We start from the raw sequence: 25,925 nt of genomic DNA, 5'->3' as shown, positions 1-25,925 counted from the left end.
TAAATCACGGTTCTTTAAGTGCATATCCAAGTACTTTTTAAATGTGATGAGGGTTTCTGCCTCTACCACCCTTTCAGGCAGTGAGTTCCAGACCCTCACCACCCTCTGCGTGAATAAATCTTTCCTCATCTTCCCTCTAATGCTTCTACCAACTACTTTAAATCTATGTCCCCTGGTTATTGACTCCTCTGCTAAGGGAAATAGGTCCTTCCTATCCACTCTATAGGCATCGTGGCCCCCCCGACCTGTGAGAGAACAGCTCCGCAGGTCAGGCTATAAAAGAGCTGGAGCAGCATACCACTCCAACCTCCAGCGCGAGCTGCTCCAAGTGTGCGACAATTTTGAGATGGGTGACTGGGTGAAATCATCAAAATCCTGGTTGCCTTTTTGGAGCATGGCCAGGATCATCGGCAGGGCTCAGGTACAGAGGAGTGGGAAGGCCGGGGCAGATAAGTGGTGAGTGTTTGTGGCGAGTTGCGGTGAATGTTTATGGCGGAGGAGCGGCGAGAGATCGTGGCGGAGGAGCGACAGATGAGGGTACGGGACCCAGAAGAGGCGAGGGCCCAGGGGCAGCACGGGCCAGCCCACACTGCGATATGTGTGCGCACTAGGTCCATGCAGCAGAGCAGGTCTCCAGTTGTCTTGGGTAATCCTTGCCACTGGACCAAGACCGAGCTCTGTCAAGCCCGTGTGGTGGCTGGTGTGTAACGGCCACCTCACGTTAAAAAATCCACGCACAGGCATCTTCCACCCTTCAGGAGTTAGATGAAGGAGTTAAAGGAGTTAGATGAAATCCTTACTACAAGGGGGATCAAGGGGTATGGCGAGAAAGCAGGAATGGGATACTGAAGTTACATGTTCAGCCATGGCGGTGCAGGCTAGAAGGGCCGAATGGCCTACTCCTGCACTTATTTTCTATGTTTCTATGTTTCAGGATGTAGTTCGGGTTCTTCATTCGAAACACCTGTGAACTCATCCTTTTTTTGCCGTGGAAGCAAGTGATCCTCGTTTCGAGGGACTGCCTGTGATGATGACTATTCACTCTTGTTTCGTTTCCACATAAATGACCTGGATGCAAAGATCAATGGTTAATCTTTTGGCAGCATTAAACCAGGGAGTGCAGAAGAGATGGGGGATGCAGATGATATTTTGCAGAAGGAATTAGATGCGAGACAAAAGGAAAAGGAAATTTAATACCCACATATGCAAAACACAGGTACTGCAAATTAGCAACACGAATGAGCACCTCAGATACACAGTGAAGGGAACAAAAATTAGCACAAGGGTGCATTTGAAAGGGAGCTGGGAATTATAGTAGACTTGACAGATTAAAAATCAGGGCAATGAGTGAGAAGGTGAGAAGGGACACAGAGCCAGAGTGTCAATCTACAGAGGCTTAATAATTGGTCAGGTCAGACTTGGGAGTACTGTGTGTGGCTTTGGTCACCACACCTCAAAACAGATCATCATAGGCAGTCCCTCAGAATCGAGGAAGACTTGCTTCCACTCCTGAAGTGAGTTCTTTGGTGGTTGAACAGTCCAATACAAGAGCCATAGACTCTGTCACAGGTGGGACAGATAGTCTAAGTTGCCGGGCAACTATGGCAGTGCGGCGTTCAGGTCTGTCGCTGTTGGGGTTGTCCATGAGGTTCCTGACGTTCCAGGTCCCGAACTTCATGTTAACGGAGGGGAAGATGCCTGTGCGTGATTTCTTTTAACGTGGGGTGGTCGTTGCACACCGGCTACCACACAGGCTTAGCTGAGCGAGGTCTTGGTCCAGTGGCAAGGGGGTCCAGGACGACTGGAGACCAGGCACTGCTATATGGGCCTAGTTGCCCGCGGCAAGATGTTGGCCGAAGGCTCGGCGCTGGGTAATGCTCTTGGTGGTAGGTGGTCCAAGGTCTGGTTGGGGGCAGGCATTGGGAGGGTCAGTGGGCCACAAGGTTCAGCGTGGGAGGGCAGGGGAACTCCCTAGGGACCTACCACCCCGGCGGTCATCTTGCAATGATCTTATTGAATAGGGAGAAGGCTTGGGGGAGCCGGGTGGCCCCCTCCTGCTCCTATTTCTCATGGTCTTATATGAGTTCATTGTAAACGGTGCAGAGAAAAGCACTAAGAATGATCCCAAGGGTACAGAGGAGGGTCTATGAGGCAAAGAGGCTTAAGTTGCACAATCTAGAAACAACACAGGTAAAATGGGGACCTCATTCATCAAAGTATATAATATTAAGTGATTATAGATAAGATGACTAAAAACAGAAAATGCTAGACACCTCAGCGGGTCAGGCAGCATCTGTGGAGAGAAAACAGAGTTAACGTTTCGGGTCGATGACCCTTCGTCAGAAACGTTAACTCTCTCTCTCCACAGATGCGGCCTGACCCGCTGAGATTTCCAGCATTTTCTGTTTTTATTCCAGATTCCAGCAGCCGCAGTATTTTGCTTTTGTAATAGATAAGATTAATCCAGAATGTCATTTCAAGGCCAGAGAACATGATTTTATTGATTGGTAAATTTTAAATAGATATTAGAAAAAGGGGTGATGAGAGTTGGAATAATCTAACAGTTAAGGATGTTCAAAATGCAGTTGAATCTTGGCTGGAAGAGCTGGAGTACTAGAGGGACGAGCTCAATGGGCTGAATGGCCTTTTCCTGTCTGTTTTGATTACAGATTCCTTCCCTAATGCCGTATTTACAGTGACATGGGAGTTGAGTCGACCAGAAAAATGGTAGTGATCGGCTCTCATTTGTTATGGCAAATAGAAAATAGACAGCAAAAATAAAGGCCACTTTTACCATTTGCTTTTGTCTATGTTGAATTTTCCATACTTCAGGTGGCTCCTTGGGAGGTCCTGTCGCCATTAGTTACCAGGTACACTAACCAGCAACCTGCCTGCGCCTTGCCCTTCTACTTCAATCCATCCAGATAGGCTGTCAAAGCAATCTCTAACAGGAACTACCTGGGCGTTGCCCTTTTATTTTGTTGCTGTGGGCGGAAAATGCTCATCAAGAAAGTGGAGTGAGGAGCGGAGGGGAAGATGCGTGTTTGTGGCGTCATGTTGGAGGTTGGCCGAAATGATACAAAGATGTTCTGGCGAATGCAGAGGCTGGTGGGGTGGGAGGCCAGGACCAGGGAAACTCTGGTCATGGTTGTCGCAGAGGGAAGAAGCAGAAGCATAGGAGAAGGGGCTGACCTGGTCAAGGACCCAGTGGACCACAGCAGATGGCTGAGGTAAAGGGAGGACATTTCCGAATATCTGGAGCTGAAGATAGAGCCATCAGAACAAAATTGTTCTGATCATATTAATACGCCTGTCCGCCTCTCATTTTGCAGTGTGAATGTATCTGTTACTTCCACAGATACTGACCTGACCTACTGGGTGTTTCCAGCATTTGAGGTTTTTGTTTTAGCTGTCTTGTGATCTTGAATTACTAATTTCCACGCCTGCCAGTGCATGCATTCACTGATCCACTTGGGGGAGCCGAACGCTTCATTATTTGAATTAATCGTGTGCCAATATAGAATACAACTCCTGCAGCAAACATTACAAATACAAACCTGGACAAAAAAGCAAAATACCAGAGATGCTGCCAATCACTTCTCTGCCTTTGGGGATAGGCTGTCCACCGACATCTATTACAAACCTGCTGACTCCCACAACTACCTGGATTATACTTCTTCCCACCTTATAAGGACTCCACTCTCTTCTCCCAATTTCTCATCATCATCGTATCTGCTCTGATGAGGCCACTTTCCACACTAGATGGTGGATGGGACCCTTGTCTGACTCCATTCCATTTCTCGTTCTTCTGCACTCATGCTTTCTCCCTCCTCAGAACAGTGACAGGGTCCTCTTTGTCCTCATCTTCCACTCCACCAGCCTCCGTATCACCATCCTCCATATCAACCACTTCCAATGTGATTCCATCACGAAATGAATCTTGCTCTCCCCAGGGGAATTATCCCCAGTGTCCTGGCCAATATTTATAATATCAGAACATAAGAATTAGGAACAGGAGTAGGCTATCTAGCCCCTCGAGCCTGCTCCGCCATTCAACAAGATCATGGCTGATCTGGCCGTGGACTCAGCTCCACTTACCTGCCCGCTCCCCATAACCCTTTATTCCCTTATTGGTTAAAAATCTATCTGTGATTTGAATACATTCAATGAGCTAGCCTCAACTGCTTCCTTGGGCAGAGAATTCCACAGATTCACAACCCTCTGGGAGATGAAATTCCTTCTCAACTCGGTTTTAAATTGGCTCCCCCGTATTTTGAGGCTGTGCCCCCTAGTTCTAGTCTCCCCGACCAGTGGAAACAACCTCTCCGCCTCTATCTTGTCTATCCCTTTCATTATTTTAAATTTTTCTATAAGATCACCCGTCATCCTTCTGAACTCCAACGAGTAAAGACGCAGTCTACTCAATCTATCATCATAAGATAACCCCCTCATCTCCGGAATCAGCCCAGTGAATCGTCTCTGTACCCCCTCCAAAGCTAGTATATCCTTCCTTAAGTAAGGCGACCAAAACTGTACGCAGTACTCCAGGTGCGGCCTCACCAATACCCTGTACAGTTGCAGCAGGACCTCCCTGCTTTTGTACTCCATCCCTCTCGCAATGAAGGCCAACATTCCATTCGCCTTCCTGATTACCTGCTGTACCTGCAAACTAACTTTTTGGGATTCATGCACAAGGACCCCCAGGTCCCTCTGCACTGCAGCATGTTGTAATTTCTCCCCATTCAAATAATATTCCCTTTTACTGTTTTTTTTCCCAAGGTGGATGACCTCACATTTTCCTACATTGTATTCCATCTGCCAAACCTTAGCCCATTCGCTTAACCTATCCAAATCTCTTTGCAGCCTCTCTGTGTCCTCTACACAACCCGCTTTCCCACTAATCTTTGTGTCATCTGCAAATTTTGTTACACTATCCCTCAATCAACATAACAAAAACAGATTATCTGATCATTATCACATTGCTGTTTGTGGGAGTTTGCTGTGTGCAAGTTGGCTGTCGCGTTTCCCACATTACAACAGTGACTACACTCCAAAAGTACTTCATTGGTTGTAAAGCTTTTTGAGACGTTCGGTGGTCATGAAAGGCGCTATATAAATTCAAGTCTTTCTTTATTCTCTGCATTCCAAAGGAACTGATTCCTCCATGACACCCTACTTCACTCTTCCTAGCAATCTCACCACATGCTCTTCTGGCCACTGGTCACTGAACACCTCTCTAGGCTCCAAACATTCCTGCTGGGTGAGAATTTTTTTTACCAATACTTACCTCTACCCTAGCATACTGTATTCGCTGCTCACGGTGTGATCACCTCTCCACCGGGCAAACCAAAGGCAGATAAGGTGACCGCATTGCCGAACACCTCTGTTCATTTCACAAGTGCGATTCAGAACTCCCTGGCGCCTGACACTTTCTAACACCAAAACAAGTTTTTCAGTTCCAGATTATTTACTTGGAGGGTGCAGAGGAAATGTACTGGAATGATACCAGGGATGAGAGACTTCAGTGACGTGGAGAGACTAGAGAAGCTGGGTTTGTTCTCTTTAGAGCAGAAAAGATTAAGGGGAGATTTAATAGAGGTGTTTAAACTCATGTAGGGTTTTGATAATAAGGAGAAACTCTTTTCAATGACTGGAGGGTCGGTAACCAGAGGACTCAAATTTAAGATAATTATTAAAAGAACCAGAGGGGGGATGAGCATTTTTTTTAATGCAGCGAGTTGTTGCGATCTGGAATGCGATGCCTGAAAGGGTGATGGAAGCAGATTCAATAGTAGCTTTCAAAAGGAAATTGGATATATTCTTGAAAATGAAAAATTTGAAGTGCTACAGGGAAAGGGCAGGGAGAGTGGGACTAATTGAATAGCTCTTTCAAAGAGCCAGCACAGGTATAATGGGCTGAATGGTCTCTTTCTGCACTGTATGATTCTATTCCATGAAAATATGATTCTTGGGAAATCATAAATGATAAAAAGCTGGATATCATTGTCATTAAATGTTAAAGCTGCCATCTAATGATGGTGAGGAACTGGACTTTGGGAATTGTGACTGCTTCCACTAGAATTGCAGAATCACCCACCAGGAAATAACAATGGAAGCATCATTGCGAATGCACTGGATCCTGGGATAGTAAAAATAAATGAGTATTTATCAAATGTCTTGGGACTTTATGTTTTACGTTAGTACTGCTAATATAAGTGCAGTTATTGTGAACCCTTTAGTAACACTGAGGTTGCGAAGGAATGCTTGCTGGAAATAACAAAAGCAAGAATTAATGAGAGACTGGTGAAAGGCATTCAAAAAGTCCCATTATTGAATTCAACAAGTGCGCGCCATGTAGACGTTTTGTCTGATGGTTTTAACGGGTAATAATTAGATCTGAACGGTGCACAGTGCCGTCACTGTAGTGGATGAATCAGGCAACATAACCAACATTGCATAGTTGTCCCATTTGTACAATGATAAAAGATTTATTGAAGACCTATTTATAATGTTGCTTTTGAAAAATCACACAGGAGGAAATGAACTTTTTGAGCAGCTGTTACTGTTGCTCCAGGAGCAAGAGCCCAGTGTGTCCAGAGGGTGTCCATAACCACAGACAGAGCTCCTGCAATTGTGGGACATGAGAAGAGGTTGGTGGCCAAAGTGAAAGAACAAAATCTATATGTGTTAGGGCATTATTCATCAGTCTGTGTTTCGTGGAAAGCTTAAAAGCAAAGTTGAGGGCATCTACCGTGCGCTCGTGCAGTTTACCAACTTAATTTCCTACATTATGACATTTCAAAAGTGCTCCATTGATGTACAGTGCTTTGGGACATCCTGAGGTGTTGGCATATGGAACTCGGTTAATTCAGCTTCCAAAAGGTGTTCGTGTTTAGTTCATCCAATATAGGGAAAAAATGTGGTTGGCATCATTAGAGGTACAGATTTCACTTAGCAACAGCCAGTGTTCAAAATTGAAGGCCTTGGGACGTTTATGGCATTGCCATACTGTAAACTTCCCATTACATATCATTGCAACCTTTGCAAGAGGATGTTGAAGTACAGGGCGGGTGAAGGACAATACATTGAATTTAAACTACCGAATGTTGATGTACGAGAAATGTACACCCGTGTGCATCGGCTAAACTTCGGTGCTTTTGACCGGAGTCTACCAAATAAGGCAAGGCTACTTCCAGTTGGATAAAGAGAATAATGTATAAATATAAGCGTTTTCCTTTGTTCAAGCAGCACGGGGCGGGACCCATGCCTAGGTCCGCGTGCTCTATCTGTGACTATACTCCCCATATAAATTGCGTTTGATGCTAAAATTAAAGAATACAGTGATTATAACCAGAAGACTGAATTCGTTACTACTCAAGTGAACAACAGAAGTCTGTTTTAAGACAGCATGAGGTCATCAAAAGCTGCAATAAAAATGAAATGTCATTCTTTATTTAATTCACCACTGCGGCACTGGCAACTAACCATTGTTTCTGTTGAGCATCATCACCTTCTGATGCACTGGGATGTCAGACGGCTAAGTGAAGGGTGTGTGTTGTGAAGCCTTGGAATTCTGCTTGCAAAAAGTTACCAATCATTCCTTCCTTATCAGCCATTTTGGAACGCCTTAAATGAGCTCAATGGGGACCTCCTGGAAAGGTAGAAAAACCATCCTAACCGAAGCTGCACTTCTTTCAGGGAGTTGTAACATCAGGCGAGTTACTCCGCTCCCACAAGATTGGCTGAGCAGGTGTTGGTGGTGAAGGATCCTCACTTGTAATTATTTAACCAACTATCTACACAGCCTGCAGAGAGTTTCAATCCCACTTAGAGGATTTCTCTCACTTCAGGTGAATTGACACAGCTCATCCTTAATCCATTTTCATTACAGCCTAATGGCAACTGGGATCAGCAAATATAATTGTCCGAGCATAGGAATATAGGAACAGGAGGAGGCCATTTAGCCCCTCGAGCCTGTTCCGCCATTCAATGAGATCATGGCAGATCTGCAGCCTAACTCCATATACCCGCCTTTGCCCCATATCCCTGAACACCTTTAACAAAAATCTATCAATCTCAGAGTTGAAATTAACAATTGATCTCGCATCAACTCCCATTTGCGGAAGAGAGTTCCAAACTTCTACCACCCTTTGCGTGTACAGGTGCTTCCTAACTTCACTCCTGAAAGGCCTGGTTCTAATTTTTAGGCCATGCCCCCTAGTCCGAGACTCCCAAACCAACGGAAATAGTTTACATAAGAAATAGGAGCAGGAGTAGGCCATTTAATACGACCGTGGCTGATCTGATCATGGCCTCAACTCCACTTTCCTCCCTGTTCCCTATAACCCTTGTTCCTTTCTATCAACCACATCAGTTCTTCTTAGTATCTTGAAAACTTTGATCAAATCAATCCATAACTGTCTAAATTTCAGGGAATACAACCCTAGTTTGTGTAAACACTCCTTGGAGTCCGGGTATCATTTTGGTAAACCTACGCTGTACTCCCTCCAAGGCCAATATATCCTTCCGAAGGTGTGATGCCCAGAACTGAACACAGTACTCCAGGTGTGGTCTAACCAGGGCTTTGTATAGCTGTAGCATGACTTCTACTTCCTTGTATTCTGGTCCTCTAGATAAAGGCCAGCATTCCATTAGCCTTTTTGATTATTTTCTGTACTTGTCCATAACATTTTAATAACCTATGTACCTGGACCCCCACCCCCCCACCCCAAGAATTCCTGGAGTGTGTACGAGATGGTTTTTTTAGATCAGTATGTTGAGGAGCCTACTAGGGAACAGGCTATCCTAGATTGGGTATTGTGTAATGAGAAGGGGTTAATTAACAGTCATGTTGTGCGGGGTCTTTTAGGGAAGAGTGACCATAACATGATTGAATTTCTTATTAAGATGGAAAGTGAGGTAGTCCAATCTGAAACTAGGGTCCAAAATCTAAACAAAAGAAACTACGAAGGTATGAGGAATTAATTGGCTATGATAGATGGGAAGATTCATTAAAAGGCATGACGGTGGATCGGCAATGACTAATATTTAAGGAACAAATGCATGAATTGCAACAGTTATACATTCCTTTCTGGCGTAAAAACACAAAAGGCCCAACCATGGCTAACAAAAGAAATTAAGGATAGTATTAGATTCAAAGAGGAGTTATACAAAGTTGCCAGAAAAAGTAGCAAGCCTGAGGATTGGGAGCAGTTTAGAATTCAGCAAAAAAGGACCAAGAGATTAATTAAGAGGGGAAAAATAGAGTATGAGAGTAAACTTGCAAGGAACATAAAAACCGACTGCAAAAGTTTCTACAAGTACGTAAAAAGAAAAAGATTAGTGAAAAAAAATGTAGGTCCTTCACAGACAGAAACAGGAGAATTTGTAATGGGGAACAAGGAAATGGCAGAACAATTAAATAAATATTTCGGTTCTGTCTTCACGGAAGAGGACACAAATAATGTCCCAGAAATGCTGGGGAACCCCAAGGGTCTAGTGAGCAAGGGGAATGAAAGGAAATGATAATTAGTAAGAAAATAGTGCTGGAGAAACTAATGGGACTGAAGGCAGATAAATCCCCAGGGCCTGATGATCTGCATCCTAGAGTACTAAAAGAAATGGTAGATGCATTGGTTGTCATCTTCCAAAATTCTATAGTTCTTGCAGATTGGAGGGTGGCAAATGTAACCCCACTATTTAAAAAAGGAGGGCGAGAGAAAACAGGGAACTACAGACTGGTTAGCCTGACATCAGTAGTAGGGAAAATGCTGGAGTCTATTATAAAGGATGTGATAACGGTACTCTTAGATAATATCAACTGGATTAAACAAAGTCAAAATGGATTTATGAAAGGAAAATCATGTTTGACAAACCTACTGGAGTTTTTTGAGGATGTAACTGATAGGATAAGGGAGAACCAGTGGATGTCGTGTATTTGGATTTTCAGAAGGCCTTTGATAAAGTCCCACATAAGAGGTTAGTGTGCAAAATTAAAGCACAAAGGATTGGGGGTAATGTATTGGCATGGATTGAAAATTGGTTATCTGACAGGAAACAGAGAGTAAACGGGTCTTTTTCGGGATGGCGGGCAGTGACTAGTGGGGTACCACAGGGATCAGTGCTTGGGCCCCAGCTATTCACAATATATATAAATGATTTGGATGAGGGAACCAAATGTAATATTTCCAAGTTTGCTGACGACACAAAACTAGGTGGGATTGTGAGTTGTGAGGAGGATGCAAAAATGCTGCAAGGCGACTTAGATAGGTTGAGTGAATGGGCAAACACATGGCAGATGCAGTATAACGTGGATAAATGTGAAGTTATCCACTTTGGTAGGAAAAACATAAGGACAAAGTATTGTTTAAATGGTGATAGCTTGGGAAGTGTCGATGTACAGAGGGACCTGGGTGTCCTTGTACACCAGTCATTGAAAACAAACATGCAGGTGCAGCAAGCAGTTAGGAAGGCAAATGGTATGTTGGCCTTCATTGCAAGAGGATTTGAGTACAGGAGCAAGGATGTCTTACTAGTTATACAGGCCTTGGTGAGACCGCACCTGGAGTATTGTGTGCGGTTTTGGTCTCCTTACCTAAGAAAGGATATACTTGCCAGAGAGGGAGTGCAGCGAAGGTTCACCAGAGTGATTCCTGGGATGGCTGGACTGTCGTATGAGGAGAGATTGGATCGACTACGCCTGTATTCACGAGAGTTTAGAAGAATGAGAGGAGATCTCATTGAAACGTATAAAATTCTGACTGGGTTGGATAGACTGGATGTGGGGAGGATGTTTCCCTTGGCTGGGAACAAGGGGTCACAGTCTCAGGATACGGGGTAGGAAATTTAGGACCGAGATGAGGAGAAATTTTTTCACTCAGAGGGTGGTGAACCTGTGGAATTCTCTACCACAGAAGGTTGTGGAGGCCAAGTCACTGAATATATTTAAGAGGGAGATAGATAGATTTCTAGAAACAAAAGGCATCAAGGGGTATGGGGAAAAAGCGGGAATATGGCGTTGAGATAGAGGATTAGTCATGATCATATTGAATGGCGGTGCAGACTCGAAGGGCCGAATGGCCTACTACTGCTCCTATTTTCTATGTTTCTATATATAAGTCTCTTTGGACCTCCACTGTTTCTAGCTTTCAAAGTGCAGCGGGTTCACTTGGACACCAAAGAAGGTTTGAAGCAGAAAGACTGAAGAATCCTCAGGAGAGCCTGTAAAAAATAAAAAGTGTCCAATTCTTTAAAAGACGTTGCAGTTGCCATATACGCAAAGTCTGGTTCCACCCATTACATAAACTAGGTGTGCATTCCCTGGAAAATAGAAACTTAAGGGCTGGTTTTATTGAGGGTTTTTTTTTTAGGATTTTGAAAGGAATTGATAGGGTGGATAGAGAGAATGTTTTTCCCACTGGTGGGGGAGTCTTGGACAAGGGGACAATAACCTTAAAATCAGAGCCAGGCAATTCAGGAGAGAAGTCAGCACACATCTTCTTCATGCAAGTGTGGCACTCACTCCCCTAGAAAGCATTAGATGCTGGCTCAATTAATAATTTTAAATGAGTTTACTAGATTTTTGTTAGACAAGAGTATAAAAGGATATGGTGCCAAGGCAGGTGGATGGAGTTAAGATACAGATCAGCCATGATCTTATTGAATGGCGGAACAGGCTCAAGGGGCTTGAATGGCCTCCTCCTGTTCCTATGACCCCCCCACCCCTCCGCATAGTCACCAACTTACAATCAGTTCTAAGAGAACAAAGAAAAATGCTTTGATGATCAAAATCTGTACAAGGAGGAGAGTCTGGGTGAACCCAGCCTGAGATAGTGCGGGAAGATAGAGGTGAGGTAGAAGATCAGCCATGATCTTATTGAAGGGCTCAAAGGGCCTACTCCTGCTCCTAATTCTTATGTTCTTGTCAGAGACAAGAAACTTCCCCACATGAGGTTTGTAACTGTATAAACTTTAAACATACAAGTTATTAGAAAATTGCAACATCTTAATCTTAGAGGCCTTTAATTTAAAGTCAATGTATTTCTGAGCCATTGTATAAGCATCATCGATTTTGGATTTGAATTCTTTATACACAAGGGATAATTTTCTGGCTTTGCATTCAGAAAAGACCTTTACCAGCAGTCGCACACATCAGAATTCAAGCCCATGCTGTGTATGATTTTCCAACCATTGAACTGAATAGTGAAAAAAAACTGTGTGCCTAAATTGCCAGTATACACTTCCCACTTGGAGCTCAAAGTCAGAAAATTACCCCTGAAGGCATGGCAATAGCAAATATACCTCCTTGCGATTAAAGTGTACAGCTGCACACTGTCTCAGCGGTGCCCCTCACGCTGGACACCCATTTTTAGAAAAAGACTAGGCTTTCTCAATCCAGGGGGCTGGGACTACAACCCACAGTATGAAATGAGATTCTTTGAACTCGCAAGAATTCATCTTTCTGGCCACAAGCTACATTGCCCTCCGGGCCAATGGTCTATGAGTTGTCTCCTTGGTTGTCCTTGTTGCTTCTGTCCGGTTTTCTGGTTGGATCCATTTTGGTCCCTTCGAACGTAACCTTGTTTTTCACACCTTCCTGCACCATTCGGTGCTGGATTCTCAGCTTTGCGTTCTGATACCTACAGAACATCCTGGAAAAGATATACGCATATTCAAAATGTTTTTCTGCCTCAAATTACTTCGAGCAATCACACAGAATTTCAGGTGCGTTGAGATACTCCCACTACAGGCTGCAAGCCCAGTTGTACTATAGCCCCTGCACCAATACAGCAGTGGCTGCACAAAGCCCAGCATCATTGTGGTTCGAAGTCACCAATCTGAGGGCGATCTGTGTTTTAGCAAAGCTACAAGACCCCCTCTCGCGCAATACAAGTGCAACTTTGACCCTTCTATCCCAGTCAACAATTGTCTCCCTTCCCTGAAGCTACTGCCTAATAATGTGGTACACAGTTTTGTAGTCACCCTCAGCACCTCAGCCAAGTGACCGTGTGTGAACCTTCATGGAGTGAGCTGGCAGGCTATTTGACTGGAGGGAGCATCACAGATGAGCCCTCTCCCGACAGCCTGGCATGTGCACTTCCAGCAAGGGTTGCTTGATAATAAACCCTGGCTGAGTTTCTCCTCCCGAACCCAGCCACAAGAAGGAATACAACCACCATTCCTCTCACCCCCACCGGCCAGCTGAGAAATAAAACTGGGATCGTTCTGGTTTGTATGGTTCACATAATTATTGGATAAACTCACTTAGCGTTCAAGTGAGCCAAAGGCATCTTTTTAAAACTTTATTTTTTTTAAGCTTAAATTAAATTACACTTACCACTTTTAAGAATGACATAGATTTTACAGCACAGAAACAGGCCATTCGGCCCAACTGATCGATGCCAGTGTTTATGCACCACACGATTAAAGTTCCTTGTAAGCTGCACTATGTTCTGCACGGCCTGTTTCTTCAATGCGCAATCTCTTTTCAAATTTCTGCGCATGCGTGGGATCTTTCAGGGTACTGCGCGGCTACGTGCGAGTGCACCTTAGCAACAACTTTGCGTACGATTCTAATGTTAAAGAGCCAAGAGTAGGCAGTCGTTCTTCGCCAGTGCTAATACACTGTGTTCCAACCCCAGAGAGCTCAGCGCTGCTCACGTGTTTTAAGCATGCGTTAAACAGAGTTCCGGTTAGCCTGAGCAAGAGACGGTGTGAGTGGGATAAGGGCGTCCCCTCACAACGCACAATGCTCTATCAAACTGCTACATGCAGTGGAGAGAAGCTAAAAGCCCAAATGTTCACAAAAAAAAATCAAAATCAAGAAAGAACATAAAACAAAGGAGAACCTTGCAAACAAAGATACATTCTCGAGATGAACAGGCAACCAGACTTACCAAGTCCCCAAAGTTGTAAGTAGGAAGCTCCCCATAGCAAAGTCAAAAGATCGCTTTACTCTGCCTGCAGGAAAAGAGAAAGCAGAATTATTGTAAAAATTAAAACAAAAGTCAAAGGTGATCACCAATTTCATATTGAGATTGAACCTATACTCTCTGGAGTTTAGAAAAATGAGAGGTGATCTCATTGAAACATGAGATTCTGAGGGGGATTGACAGGATAAATGCTGAGAGGATGTTTCTTCTGGCTGGAGAGTCTACAACTAGGGGGCATAGTCTCAGGATAAATGGCATAGGCCATTTAAGACTGAGATGAGGAGGGATTTCTTCACCCAGAGGGTTGTGAATCTTTGGAATTCCCTCCCCCAAAGGGCTGAGGATGCTGAGTTGTTGAGTATATTCAAGGCCGAGATAGATAGATTTTTGAACCCTAGGGGAATCAAGGGATATGGGGATCGGGTGGGAAAGTGAAGTTGAGGTCAAAGATAAGCCATGATCTTATTGAAGGGCGTAGCAGACTCAAGGGGCTTTATGGTCTACTCCTGCTCCTCGTTCTTATCCCTGATATTAATCACTCCACCACTGACAGCCAAGGCCCTAAGCTCCGGAATTCCCTCCCTAAACCTCTCCACCTTGCGCTCCTCCTTTAAGACGTTCCTTAAAATCTAGCTCTTTGACCAAGATTTTGGTCTCCTGCCCGTATTATCTCTCCTTATGTGGCTCGGTATCAAATTTTGTTTGATAACTCTCCTGTGAAGCGCCTTGGGGCATTTTACTATGTTAAAGGCGCTATATAAATGCAAGTTGTTGTTGTTATTGTAAATAAAACATGGCTAGTGTGTAAATGAGCTAAAGGCCAGAAGGTCCCTGGTTCCATTCCCAGTCTATGCGGAATTCGCTGGTCTTAGCCAGGTTAGTGATGGGCCAACTACTATTGGTGTCTTGATTACCAGTCACATGTTGGAACAAAGGCAAAACACTGCGGATGCTGGAAAACCGAAATATAAACAGAAAATACTAGAAATATTCAGCAGGCCAGGAAACATCTGTGGAGAGATGCTACCTACTCATTATTGGAAAGTGGACAACCAGGTAAAGACAAGGTCAGACTTGGCGATGCCCCCTCCCACAGTTAAATCGCCTGCCGATACTCACCAATCCAGGCTCATACATAAAAAATGGCCATTGGGCTAGATACCATAGGGGAGATTGGGCTAGATACCAGAGGGGAGAAGGGCCCGATAGTGCTTGATGTGATCCAGCCAGATCTGGCGACGAGTGGCTAAACCACATGTGCGTCATAAATGTGCAAATCTGGGTCCCTTAGACGTAAGCTGCACCAGGTGGAGGAGAGTAAGGGCCTGACTGGGAACAACGGTATTAAAGGTTGACGTGAAGGTGTGATTTAGCAGATCAATAATCTCAGAAGTGTCGTGGCGAATGGAGGGCCAAAGGCTAGACGGTTGGGAGTTTGAAAGTGCCATTGTAAGTGACTTGAGGGGAGGGGGGGCGAGGGGGAAGCTGTTCCCCAAGGGAAGTGGAATTGGAATGGGGATGTGAGTGGTGAGGGATATAATGAATTGGCCAGAGATGGCTTTGTCTGTGATTGAGGCGATGGAAATAGAAAGGCCACTTGAGATGGCAAGGTCATGGGATAGCCGTCATTATGGGTAGAAGAGTTTATATCGAGGGAATGATATTAAGGCAGGACAGGAGGGCAATATTCCCTTTAAGTTGTCTGGAGATCCCGTGCAGCCGGCTCTCTGGCTTTTGAAGGGAAAAACCGCACATGCAGACATTTGAATGGGCCGCGCACCCAAAACAAAATAAAGGGAACATCGCAGAAGGGCAGTGAATTCAAAAATAGCCAGGGCAAGGTGAGTTAACCTGAGCAATAAAAACCCACATCACATCATAACTATACTACACCAATTCTACCCTGCAATCTGCTTAATACACCCAAAAGTAAATTTAAGTCAATATAGATTATACAAAACAATAGAAATTTGAGAACTTTTTAAACAATATGATTGTGTTTCTGTTTAATCCTGAATTCTATAAACCATTTGCGTTTTCATCTTGTGGTTTATGACGGTGCAATAAGGCACAGCACTGCCTCTGAGGCTCGGGTCACATCACAACGCTGACACAATGGAAGTCTCCACCTTTGGCTAGCCGCAAAGGTCCCGTCTGAAATTAGTTTGAGCAGATTTAACCCATCTCAATGTAGGCATGAATCTAGATTTCAAAATCATTCACAATTCAGCACTAATTGGCAGCGTCCTCCAGAGACAGCACAAAGACAACAGGACATTGGTCAGTGGGAGGTGCTCCGCTAAGCTTGAGGTTAAAGTACATCATTAGGGCAGGGTAGAGGGAGCTTCACCTTGCATAGGATTGTGGTATGCCTGACACTGGGTGCAAGAAGTAAGGAAATGGAGGCTGTCTATTTTTCCAACACGAGTATCCCTCACCTTGACCAGAATGATCGCCTCCAATACAAAATAAATCCTAACATTATACAGACACACACACTTCAAGTATTACAGCACTGCCAATGGCAAACCTTTTCTGTTCTTATCGACTCTATGATAAATGTTACAGAACAGAGCTCTGAAAAAGAATCACTAAAATATTGAGGATGCTGCTTACTTGTTGCAAGGAAGTGGCCAAGCCCAGCTACCAGAGCACCAGCCGATCCATACAGTACAGAGTCTCGGGCACAGGGAAGGTTCTGCACATCCAAGATTCCCAGGAGCTTGAATGACTACAAGCACAAAAAAAAGTTTTATTGACAAATTAGAAAAATTATTTATTTCTAATAATAGATTGGAAACCCTAGGTTTGCACACAATTTTAATAAAGTTGACAAAGCAGCTCACACCATGAATTACACTGAAGTGCAGAGACTGTTGTTATGTAAGCAAACACATCACCTGTAGCAGCAACAGCCATGAATAAACATAAGAAATAGGAACAGGAGTAGGCCACACGGCCCCTCGAGCCTGCTCCGCCATTCAATTAGATCATGGCTGATCTGATCATGGACTCAGCTCCACTTCCCCGCCCGCTCCCCATAACCCCTTATCATTTAAGAAACTGTCTATTTCTGTCTTAAATTTATTCAATGTCCCAGCTTCCGCAGCTCTCTGAGGCAGCGAATTCCACAGATTTACAACCCTGAGAGAAGAAATTTCTCCTCATCTCTGTCTTAAATGGGCAGCCCCTTATTCTAAGATTATGCCCTCTAGTTCTAGTCTCCCCCATCAGTGGAAACATCCTCTCTGCATCCACCTTGTCAAGCCCCCTCATAATCTTATACGTTTCGATAAGATCATCTCTCATACGTCTGAATTCCAATGAGTAGAGGCCCAACCTACTCGACCTTTCCCCATAAGTCAACCACCTCATCCCCGGAATCAATCTAGTGAACCTTCTCTGAACTGCCTCCAAAGCAAGTATATCCTTTCGTAAATATGGAAACCAAAACTGCACGCAGTATTCCAGGTGTGGCGTCACCAATATCTTATATAGCTGTAGCAAGACTTCGCTACTTTTATACTCCATCCCCTTTGCAATAAAGGCCAAGATACCATTGGCCTTCCTGATCACTTGCTGTACCTTCATACTATCCTTTTGTGTTTCATGCACAAGTACCCCCAGGTCCCGCTGTACTGGCTGTCAATATGGGTAGAAGAGTTTATATTGGAGGGAATGATTAAGGCAGGACAGGGGGTAATATTCCCTTTAAGGCATCAGGAGGTCCCGCGCAGCCGGCTCATCGGCTTTTGATGGGAAAGACCGCGCATGCACAGACATTTGAACGGGCCGCGCACCCAAAACAAAATAAAAGGGAACATCGCAGGAGGGCAGTGAATTCAAGAGAGGCCAGGGCAAGGCGAGTCATCAATCTGCTTTAAGTTGGTGAGTGGAGGTACGTTGGTTACAAAACAAGGAACATCCTCTGCAAATTTCAAAATTCAAATGTTCCAATATTTATCCCTCAATCAACATAATTAAAAACAGATTATCTGGTCATTATCACATTACTGTTTGCGGGACCTTGCTGTGCACAAATTGGCTGCCGCGTTTTCCTACATTACAAGTACTTCATTTGCAGTAAAGCCCTTTGGAGTCTTTCTTTGCCTTTCAAATTTCAAATTGTTCCAGGGAATATTTATTGTCTGCCTGAAACATCAGAGCAATCAGAGGTGGTCTCGACTGAAGGACGACACTGTTGATAATGCATTCCTTCAGTATGACACTGATCATTGTGGGGTACAGTTACACAGCCTATTCTTAAATTGTGAATGTCAGCAGGCTATTTGCGGGGGGCAGAGTGCCGACATCTTTTTGCAAACGTTTGCACAAAATGGAGTTGCGTTTATTTTTCAGAGGTGACTTGACAGGTAGGCGCCAAAAGGAGGTGCCATTTTCAGAACTGTAAGAATTATGCAACAGTAGAGCAAGCCCATTTCACCACTGCAAAAATCTGGAAATATGAAGAGAAAATGCTGGTGTGCAGGTGCCTGAACCTGCTGAGTATTTGCAGCATTTTCTGCTTTGTATTTCAGACGGCCATTTCCCCGGGAGGAGCAGGGACCTTGGCTTGACATTGAAGGAGCCCAGTGCGCATGCCCATGACCTTTCACCTCCCGGGGCCCTGCCGCCCCAAACAGCCGTTATGACGCGTTCACCTTCAACTTCTCCGCCTCACTGTCGGTCGACATGGCGGCTTCTCCTGCTCACCGGGAATCTAAAACCTTTCCCCGCCCCGCTGTATGCTCAGTGCTACCGAGTCCGCGTTCAATCATCGAAACAATGACCGACCCGACGCCCCCGAAAGCACCGGCCGCCGGGAGCGGAAGAGACGGGCAGGTAGCTCTGCGCATGCGTGGGGCTGTTGCATTCTGTACAGAACTGGACAAGAGGAACAAGTTCAGCAACACCAGGAACATCGTGCAGTGTTTTAAAGCTCCTTTAACTTAGAAAAACGTATCCAAGTGCAGTCACGTAGTGTAGTCAGTTGTAAAAAAAATTGGACACAGACTCAATAGGGAATTCAGGAGAAAGTTATTTCACCCCAAAAAAGAAACAAAGCAATAAAAACACAATACTGGAAATACGCAGCAGGCCAGGCAGCATCTGTATCTCTGAGCAGAACTGTTCTAACGACAGGTCCTCGGCCTGAAACGTTAACTCTGTTTCTCCACAGGTCCCAGCTGATTGGAAAACTGCAAATGTAACGCCCCGATTTAAAAAGGGAGGCAGACAAAAAGCAGGAAACTATAGACCAGTTAGCCTAACCTCTGTGGTTGGGAAAATGTTGGAATCCATTATTAAAGAAGCAGTAGCAGGACATTTGGAAAAGCATGATTCAGTCAGGCAGAGTCAGCATGGATTTATGAAGGGGAAGTCATGTTTGACAAATTTGCTGAAATTCTTTGAGGATGTAACGAACAGGGTGGATAAAGGGGAACCAGTGGATGTGGTGTATTTGGACTTCCAGAAGGCATTTGACAAGGTGTCACATAAAAGGTTACTGCACAAGATAAAAGTTCACAGGGTTGGGGGTAATATATTAGCATGGATAGAGGGTTGGCTAACTAACAGAGAACAGAGTCGGGATAAATGGTTCATTCTCGAGTTGGCAACCAGTAACTAGTGGGGTGCTGCAGGGATCAGTGCTGGGACCCCAACTATTTACAATCTATATTAACGACTTGGAAGAAAGGACCGAGTGTAATGTAGCCAAGTTTGCTGACGATACAAAGATGGGAGGAAAAGCAATGTGTGATCTTCTACCTCAACTCCACCTTCCCGCACAATCCCAATATCCCTTAATTCCCGAAAATTTATCGATCTCTGCCTTGAATATACTTACTGACTGAGCATCCACAGCTCTGTGGGGTAGAGAATTCCAAAAATTCACAACCCTACGTTGATTCCTGGTCCAGCAATATCTTGAATTTATAATTCTCATTCTTGTATTCATATCCCTCCGTGGCCTCACCTCTCCCTATCTCTATAACATCCTACAACCCTCTGAGAACTTGTGCAGCAGTCATGCCAAGATCACGTTACCATGCACAGTTCTAAGAGAGTGAGTTCCGACTGCAGCCCCAGCTGATAATCAGTTAACTCATCACAGGCTGGGGATCAACATCTGGGAGTGTCCTTGTCTGTGTGGCTCAGTGCTACATTGGACAATTGAATGATCAGGAGCGTCTAGTTGCAATGACCCTTTCATTGTGCTATTGTTATATTCAACTGCCTAGGCCCCAAGCTCTTGAATTCCCTCCCCAAACCTCTCTAACTCTCCTCCTTTAAGACACTCCTTAAAACCTACCTCTTTGATCAAGCTTTTGGTCACCTTTCCTAATATCTCTTATGTGGCTCAATATCTCTTGTTTGGTAACGCTCCTGTGAAGTAGTTTGGAATGTTTACTATGTTAAAAGCGCTACATAAAATTGAAGCCAATGTGAATTGGGGAAAATTCTCCACTGGCTGGAGTCATACCTAGAACAAAGAAAGCTGGTTGTGGTTGTTGTTTCCACATGTATGCTGATGACATCCAGCTCTACCTCACCACCACTTCTCTCGACCACTCCACGGTCTCTACATTGTCAGACTGCTTGTCCGACATCCAGTACTGGATGAGCAGAAATTTTCTCCAATTAAATATTGGAAAGGCTGAAGCCATTGTCTTTGGTCCCTGCCACAAACTGCGGTCCCTAGCTACCGACTCCATCCTTCTCCCTAGCATCTGTCTGAGGCTGAACCAGACTGTTTGCAACCTAAGTGTCATATTTGACCTTAAAATGAGCTTCTGGCCACATATCCATGGCATAACTAAAACCGCCTATTTCTACCTCCGTCACATCGCCCGTCTCCGCCCTTGCCTTAGCTCATCTGCTGCTGAAACCCTCATCCATGCATTTTGTTACCTCTAAACTTGACTACTCCAATGCATTCCTGGCAGGTCTCCCACATTCTACCCTACGTAAACTTGAGGTCATCCAAAACTCGGCAGCCCGTATCCTAACTTACCAAGTCCCGCTTACCCATCTCCCCTGTGCTCGCCGACCGACATTAGCTCCTGGTTAAGCAACGCCCCGATTTCAAAATTTTCATCCTTATTTACAAATCCCTCCATGGCCTCACCCCTCCCTATCTCTGTAATTTCCTTCAACCCCACAACCCCACGAGATGTCTGCGCTCCTCAAATTCTGCCCTCTTGAGCATCCCTGATTACAACTGCTCAACCATCAGTGGCCGTGCCTTTAGCTGCCTAGGCCCCAAGCTCTGGAACTCCCTCCCTAAACCTTTCTGCCTCTACCTCTCTTTCCTCCTTTAAGATGCTCCTTAAAACCTATCTCTTGGACCAAGCTTTTAGTCATCTGCCGTAATTTCTTCTTATGTGGCTCGGTGTTAAAATGTATTTGTTTTGACTTAAAACACTTGTATTTATATAACGCCTTGGGACGTTTTATTACATTAAAGGCGTTATATAAATACAAGTTATTATTGTTGGAGGCCAATCATCTCATCCCCAGGACATTGCTGCAGGAGTTCCTCAGGGCAGTGTCCTAGTCCCAACCATCTTCAGCTGTTCCATCAATGACCGTCCCTCCATCATAAGGTAAGAAGTGGGGATGTTCGCTGATGATTGCACAGTGTTCAGTTTCATTCGCAACTCCTCAGATAATGAAGCAGTCCATGCCCACATGCAGCAAGATCTGGACAAATTTCAGGCTTGGTCTGAAAAGTGCCAAGTAACATTCATGCCACGCAAGCGCCAGACAATGCTTTTCTCCAACAAGAGAAAGTCTAATCCACCTCCCCATGACATTCAAAGACATTACCATCGTCAAATCCCCCACTATCAACATCCTGGGGGTCAATCTTGACCAGAAACATAAGAATATAAGAAATAGGAGCAGGAGTAGGCCATACGACCCCTTGAGCCTGCTCTGCCATTCAATACGATCATGGCTGATCCGATCATGGACTCAGGTCCACTTCCCTGCCCGCTCCCCATAACCCCTTACTCCCTTATCGGTTAAGAAACTGTTTATCTCTGTCTTAAATTTATTCAAAGACCCAGTTTCCACAGCTCTCTGAGGCAGCGAATTCCATAGATTCACAACCCTCTGAGAGAAGAAATTCCTCCTCATCTGTTTTAAAAGGGCGGCCCTTTATTCTAAGATTATGCCCCCTAGTTTTAGTCTCCCCTATCAGTGGAAACATCCACCTTGTCAAGACCCCTCATAATCTTATACGTTTCGATAAGATCACCCCTCATTCTTCTGAATTCCAGTGAGTAGAGGCCCAGCCTACTCAACCTTTCCTTATAAGTCAACCCCCTCATCTCCGGAATCAACCTAGTGAACCTTCTCTGAACTGCCTCCAAAGCAAGTATATCCTTTCTTAAATATGGAAACCAAAACTGTATGCAGTATTCCAGGTGTGACCTCACCAATACCCTGTATAACTGTAGCAAGAATTTCCTGCTTTTATACTCCATCCCCTTTGCAATAAAGGCCAAGATTCCATTTGCCTTCCTGATCACTTGCTGTACCTGCATACTAACCGTTTGTGTTTCATGCACCAAGTCCCGCTGTACTGCAGCACTTTGCAATTTTTCTCCATTTAAATAATAACTTGCTCTTTGATTTTTTTTCTGCCAAAATGCATGACCTCACACTTTTCAACATTATACTCCATCTGCCAAATTTTTGCCCAGTCACTTAGCCTGTCTATGTCCTTTTGCAGGTTTTTTGTGTCCTCCTCACACATTGCTTTTCCTCCCATCTTTGTATTGTCAGCAAACTTGGCTAGGTTATACTCGGTCCCTTCTTCCAAGTCGTCAATATAGATTGTAAATAGTTGGGGTCCCATTCTGGTAATTCTCCTCTGCACTCTCTCCAAGGTCTTGAAACCTTCCTAAAGTGAGGTGGCCAGAATTGGACTTAACCAGTGACTTATAAAGGTTATAAGTCTGTTTATGAAGCCAAAGATTCAGTCTGCTTTTTAACAGCCTTCTCAACTTGTCTTTTCTGTTCTCCAATCTTTTCTCAAAGTTCATCCCCCTTACACTTGAGATCAATATTCTTACTGCTCTTTGTACCTTCTCCGTTGCCTGTACATCTTTTATGTAGCGTGGTGACCATAACTCAACACAATGCTCCAAGTGTGGTCTTACAAGTGCATTATAAAATCTTACCATAATTTCTGTAGGCTTGTATTCTACTGATCTGATTATACATCCCAGAATTCTATTATCTTTTTAAATTGCTTTGTTAAATTATCTAGATATTGAAAATGATGCGTCTATGACTCCCAGACCCTCTTCTACATTCACCTCTGCTGGATTACGACATTCATCTGTTTTTCAAACTATTTTTCTGTCCGCCCCTCCTGAGGATGCTGACTCTTGGTACATGAGCACTGGCAGCCCTCCCTTACCTCGCCTAAGTGCATGTTCTGATCCTAAACAGTGAATGTTGGCAGGCTAGTCAGCAGTGCAGAGCATCACAGCTGAGCCTGATTCTGTCCTAAACTGATGTCCACACACGTGTGTAAAGTCCTGACCCTGCAATACAGACTTACATGAGGCGCATGCTGAAGTCAAGGTCACTCTGGACCTGCACCTTTATTTCACAGCTCTCAAGTGCCACACTTGCCTGAGACCTGCCTTTATATACCTGTGTGGAACAGGTATGCAGTGTCTCCTGCAAGTGCACCCTGGTGGTAAAGTATGCTTGTGGTTACAGGTCATATCTAGTTACAGTCATGTATAGCATGGTAAGATACAGTTATATACAGTAGTGTGAGATACATGACATCACCCTCCCCCAAGGTCTTATTGTCTTTATAGATTCAGTCTCTCAGGTGGTCTACGCTTTCACGTGGAGCGTCTTAGTTGTGGTTCAGTTGTTTGCCTTGGTGCCTGTTTTTCTTTCAGTGTGATTGCTGGTATGTCGCCTGGGCTGTCTGTTTCGTTCAGTATGATTGCTGGTATCTCACCTGGGCTGTCTGTTGGGATTGCCCTTTCCTCAGGTTGTTCCCTCTGTCCACCAGGTGTGGTGTGAGTTCCACATTGTAGTCTGCCTCTGGTTCTGCAGTGTTGTTGGTGAATCTACTTTTTACTTGGTCTACATGCCTCCGGCAGGTTTGGCCATTGTCCATTTGTACAACCAGTAGCCTGTTTCCTTCCTTGCCAGTTACTATCCCTGCAAGCCATTTGGGACCCCTGCCATAGTTTAGCACAAACACTTTGTCCCCTATCTCATTCCACCTCCCCCTCGAATTTCGGGCATGGCACTCAGTTAGCTTCCGGCGCTTTGCCTCAACAATTTCATGCATGTCTGGGAGGATTAACGAGAGCCTGGTCTTTAAGGTCCGTTTCATCAATAGTTGCGTGGGGGGAACCCCAGTCAACGAATGCGGATGAGATCTGTATGCCAGCAGCAGTCGCGACAGGCGGCTCTGCAGCGTGGACCTTGGATTTTTAGCATGCCTTGTTTAACGATTTGCACTGCTCGCTCCACCTGGCAATTGGAGGTCGGCTTGAACGGTGCCATCTTAACGTGATTTATGCCGTGGTCAACTATAAAATCTTGAAATTCTGTGCTGGTGAAGCACGGACCATTATCACTGACCAATATGTCAGGAATTCCGTGCGTTGCAAACATGGCTCTAAGGCTCTCCACAGTGGTGGAGGTTGTGCTCGAAGTTAAAATGGTGCACTCGATCCACTTTGAAAATGCATCGACAACTAGAGGAACGTTTTGCCCATGAATGGGCCCGCATAGTCTACATGCACCCGCGATCACGGTTTGGTGGGCCAGGGGCTCAGGGGGGCCTCACTGGGGGCATTACTGAGTTGGGCACAAATGGTGCACCGCCAGACGCAGAGCTCCAAGTCCGGGTCAATGCCAGGTCACCAGACGTGGGATCTGGCTATGGCCTTCATAAGGACGATCCCCGGGTGCTCGCGGTGGAGCGCACAGAGGGAACAACCTGAGGAAAGGGCAGTCTCAACAGACAGCCCAGGCGAGACCAGCAATCATACTGAACGAAACAGACAGCCCAGGTGAGATTCCAGCAATCACACCGAATGAGATAGGGGACAAAGTGTTTGTGCTAAATTATGGCAGGGGTCCCAAATGGCTTGCAGGGACAGTAACAGGCAAGGAAGGAAACAGGCTACTGGTTGTACAAATGGACAATGGACAAACTGCCGGAGGCATGTAGACCAAGTAAAACGTAGATTTTAACTTTAGCCCCTTTGAAGATGCCCACACCTGGCTGAAAGAGATGTTCAAAACGACTTAGAACTGATGAGCAGGAGGTCCGTTCCTCTGACGACATGGTGTGAACATCAACCCATTTCCAATTTAGTTTTGCTAGCCAGCTTCTCCCCAACTGTGCTGGGAGATCTCCGGGGACAATCCACAGGGGAAGTCGGTTCACCGTCCCTTTGTGTGTGACTGAGAGCATGGCGTTGCCAAGGACTGGGACGATTTATTTGGTATAGGTCCTTAGTTTGGTGTTGATCCTTGTGAGTTTTGGTCTGTTGCTTTTGTGCGGCTACAGCTGTTCAAGTTGTTGGACGCTCATGAGAGATTGACTAGCTCCCGTGTCCAGTTCCATGTTGACGGTTATCCCGTTGAGTAGGACCCTCATCATTATTGGAGGCGTCTTGTTGTAAGAACAGTGGACATTGATCGTGTTGACCCGCTGTACCCCGGCGTCCCGGGCACTGTCCCCACCATCTTCTGATCCGCTTTCCGACCCTTCCAATTCGTATACCAGCCGAGCTGCTGTTTTTCTGCACATGCGAGCCAGATGCCCTGTATAGTTTCAGTTTCTGCAAACAGCATGCTGAAATCGACACCCCCTTGCTGTGTGCCTTCCCCCACATCTCCAGCACAGACCGCTTCCATTGTTTCCGAAGGATGAGCTGCGTCTGGCTGACCTCTCTTGAGCTTCTCTCAGTTTGTAGTTGATTGCTCGCATTGTGG

The 25,925-nt window shown here is 45.0% G+C and overlaps 1 protein-coding gene across 1 annotated transcript; it reads right to left on the bottom strand.

Annotated features, from left to right (window-relative positions):
- Positions 1-12,004: 12,004 nt before the first annotated feature.
- cox20 (cytochrome c oxidase assembly factor COX20) lies at positions 12,005-18,774 on the bottom strand. Its single transcript, XM_070889196.1, has 4 exons — positions 18,593-18,774; positions 16,548-16,662; positions 13,896-13,959; positions 12,005-12,650 (listed from the first exon to the last, which is right to left on the bottom strand). Exons 1-4 carry the CDS (start codon positions 18,623-18,625, stop codon positions 12,497-12,499), a joined length of 366 nt encoding a protein of 121 aa, XP_070745297.1. The 5' UTR covers positions 18,626-18,774; the 3' UTR covers positions 12,005-12,496.
- Between the last annotated feature and the right edge of the window lie 7,151 nt (positions 18,775-25,925).

Source organism: Pristiophorus japonicus, chromosome 9 (genome assembly GCF_044704955.1).
Source record: "Pristiophorus japonicus isolate sPriJap1 chromosome 9, sPriJap1.hap1, whole genome shotgun sequence".
Lineage (NCBI taxonomy): Eukaryota > Metazoa > Chordata > Chondrichthyes > Pristiophoridae > Pristiophorus > Pristiophorus japonicus.
The sequence above is the reverse complement of the archived record's forward strand: the minus strand, read 5'-3'. Positions and strand labels throughout refer to the sequence as shown.

Coding starts and splice junctions, on each gene's coding strand:
- cox20 (XM_070889196.1), bottom strand. CDS start 18,625: ATGTCGACCGACAGTGAGGCGGAGAAGTTGAAG. Junction 16,663..18,592: donor GTGAGGCGGAGAAGTTGAAG/GTGAACGCGTCA, acceptor TTGTGCTTGTAG/TCATTCAAGCTCCTGGGAAT. Junction 13,960..16,547: donor TGGCCACTTCCTTGCAACAA/GTAAGCAGCATC, acceptor CTTTTCCTGCAG/GCAGAGTAAAGCGATCTTTT.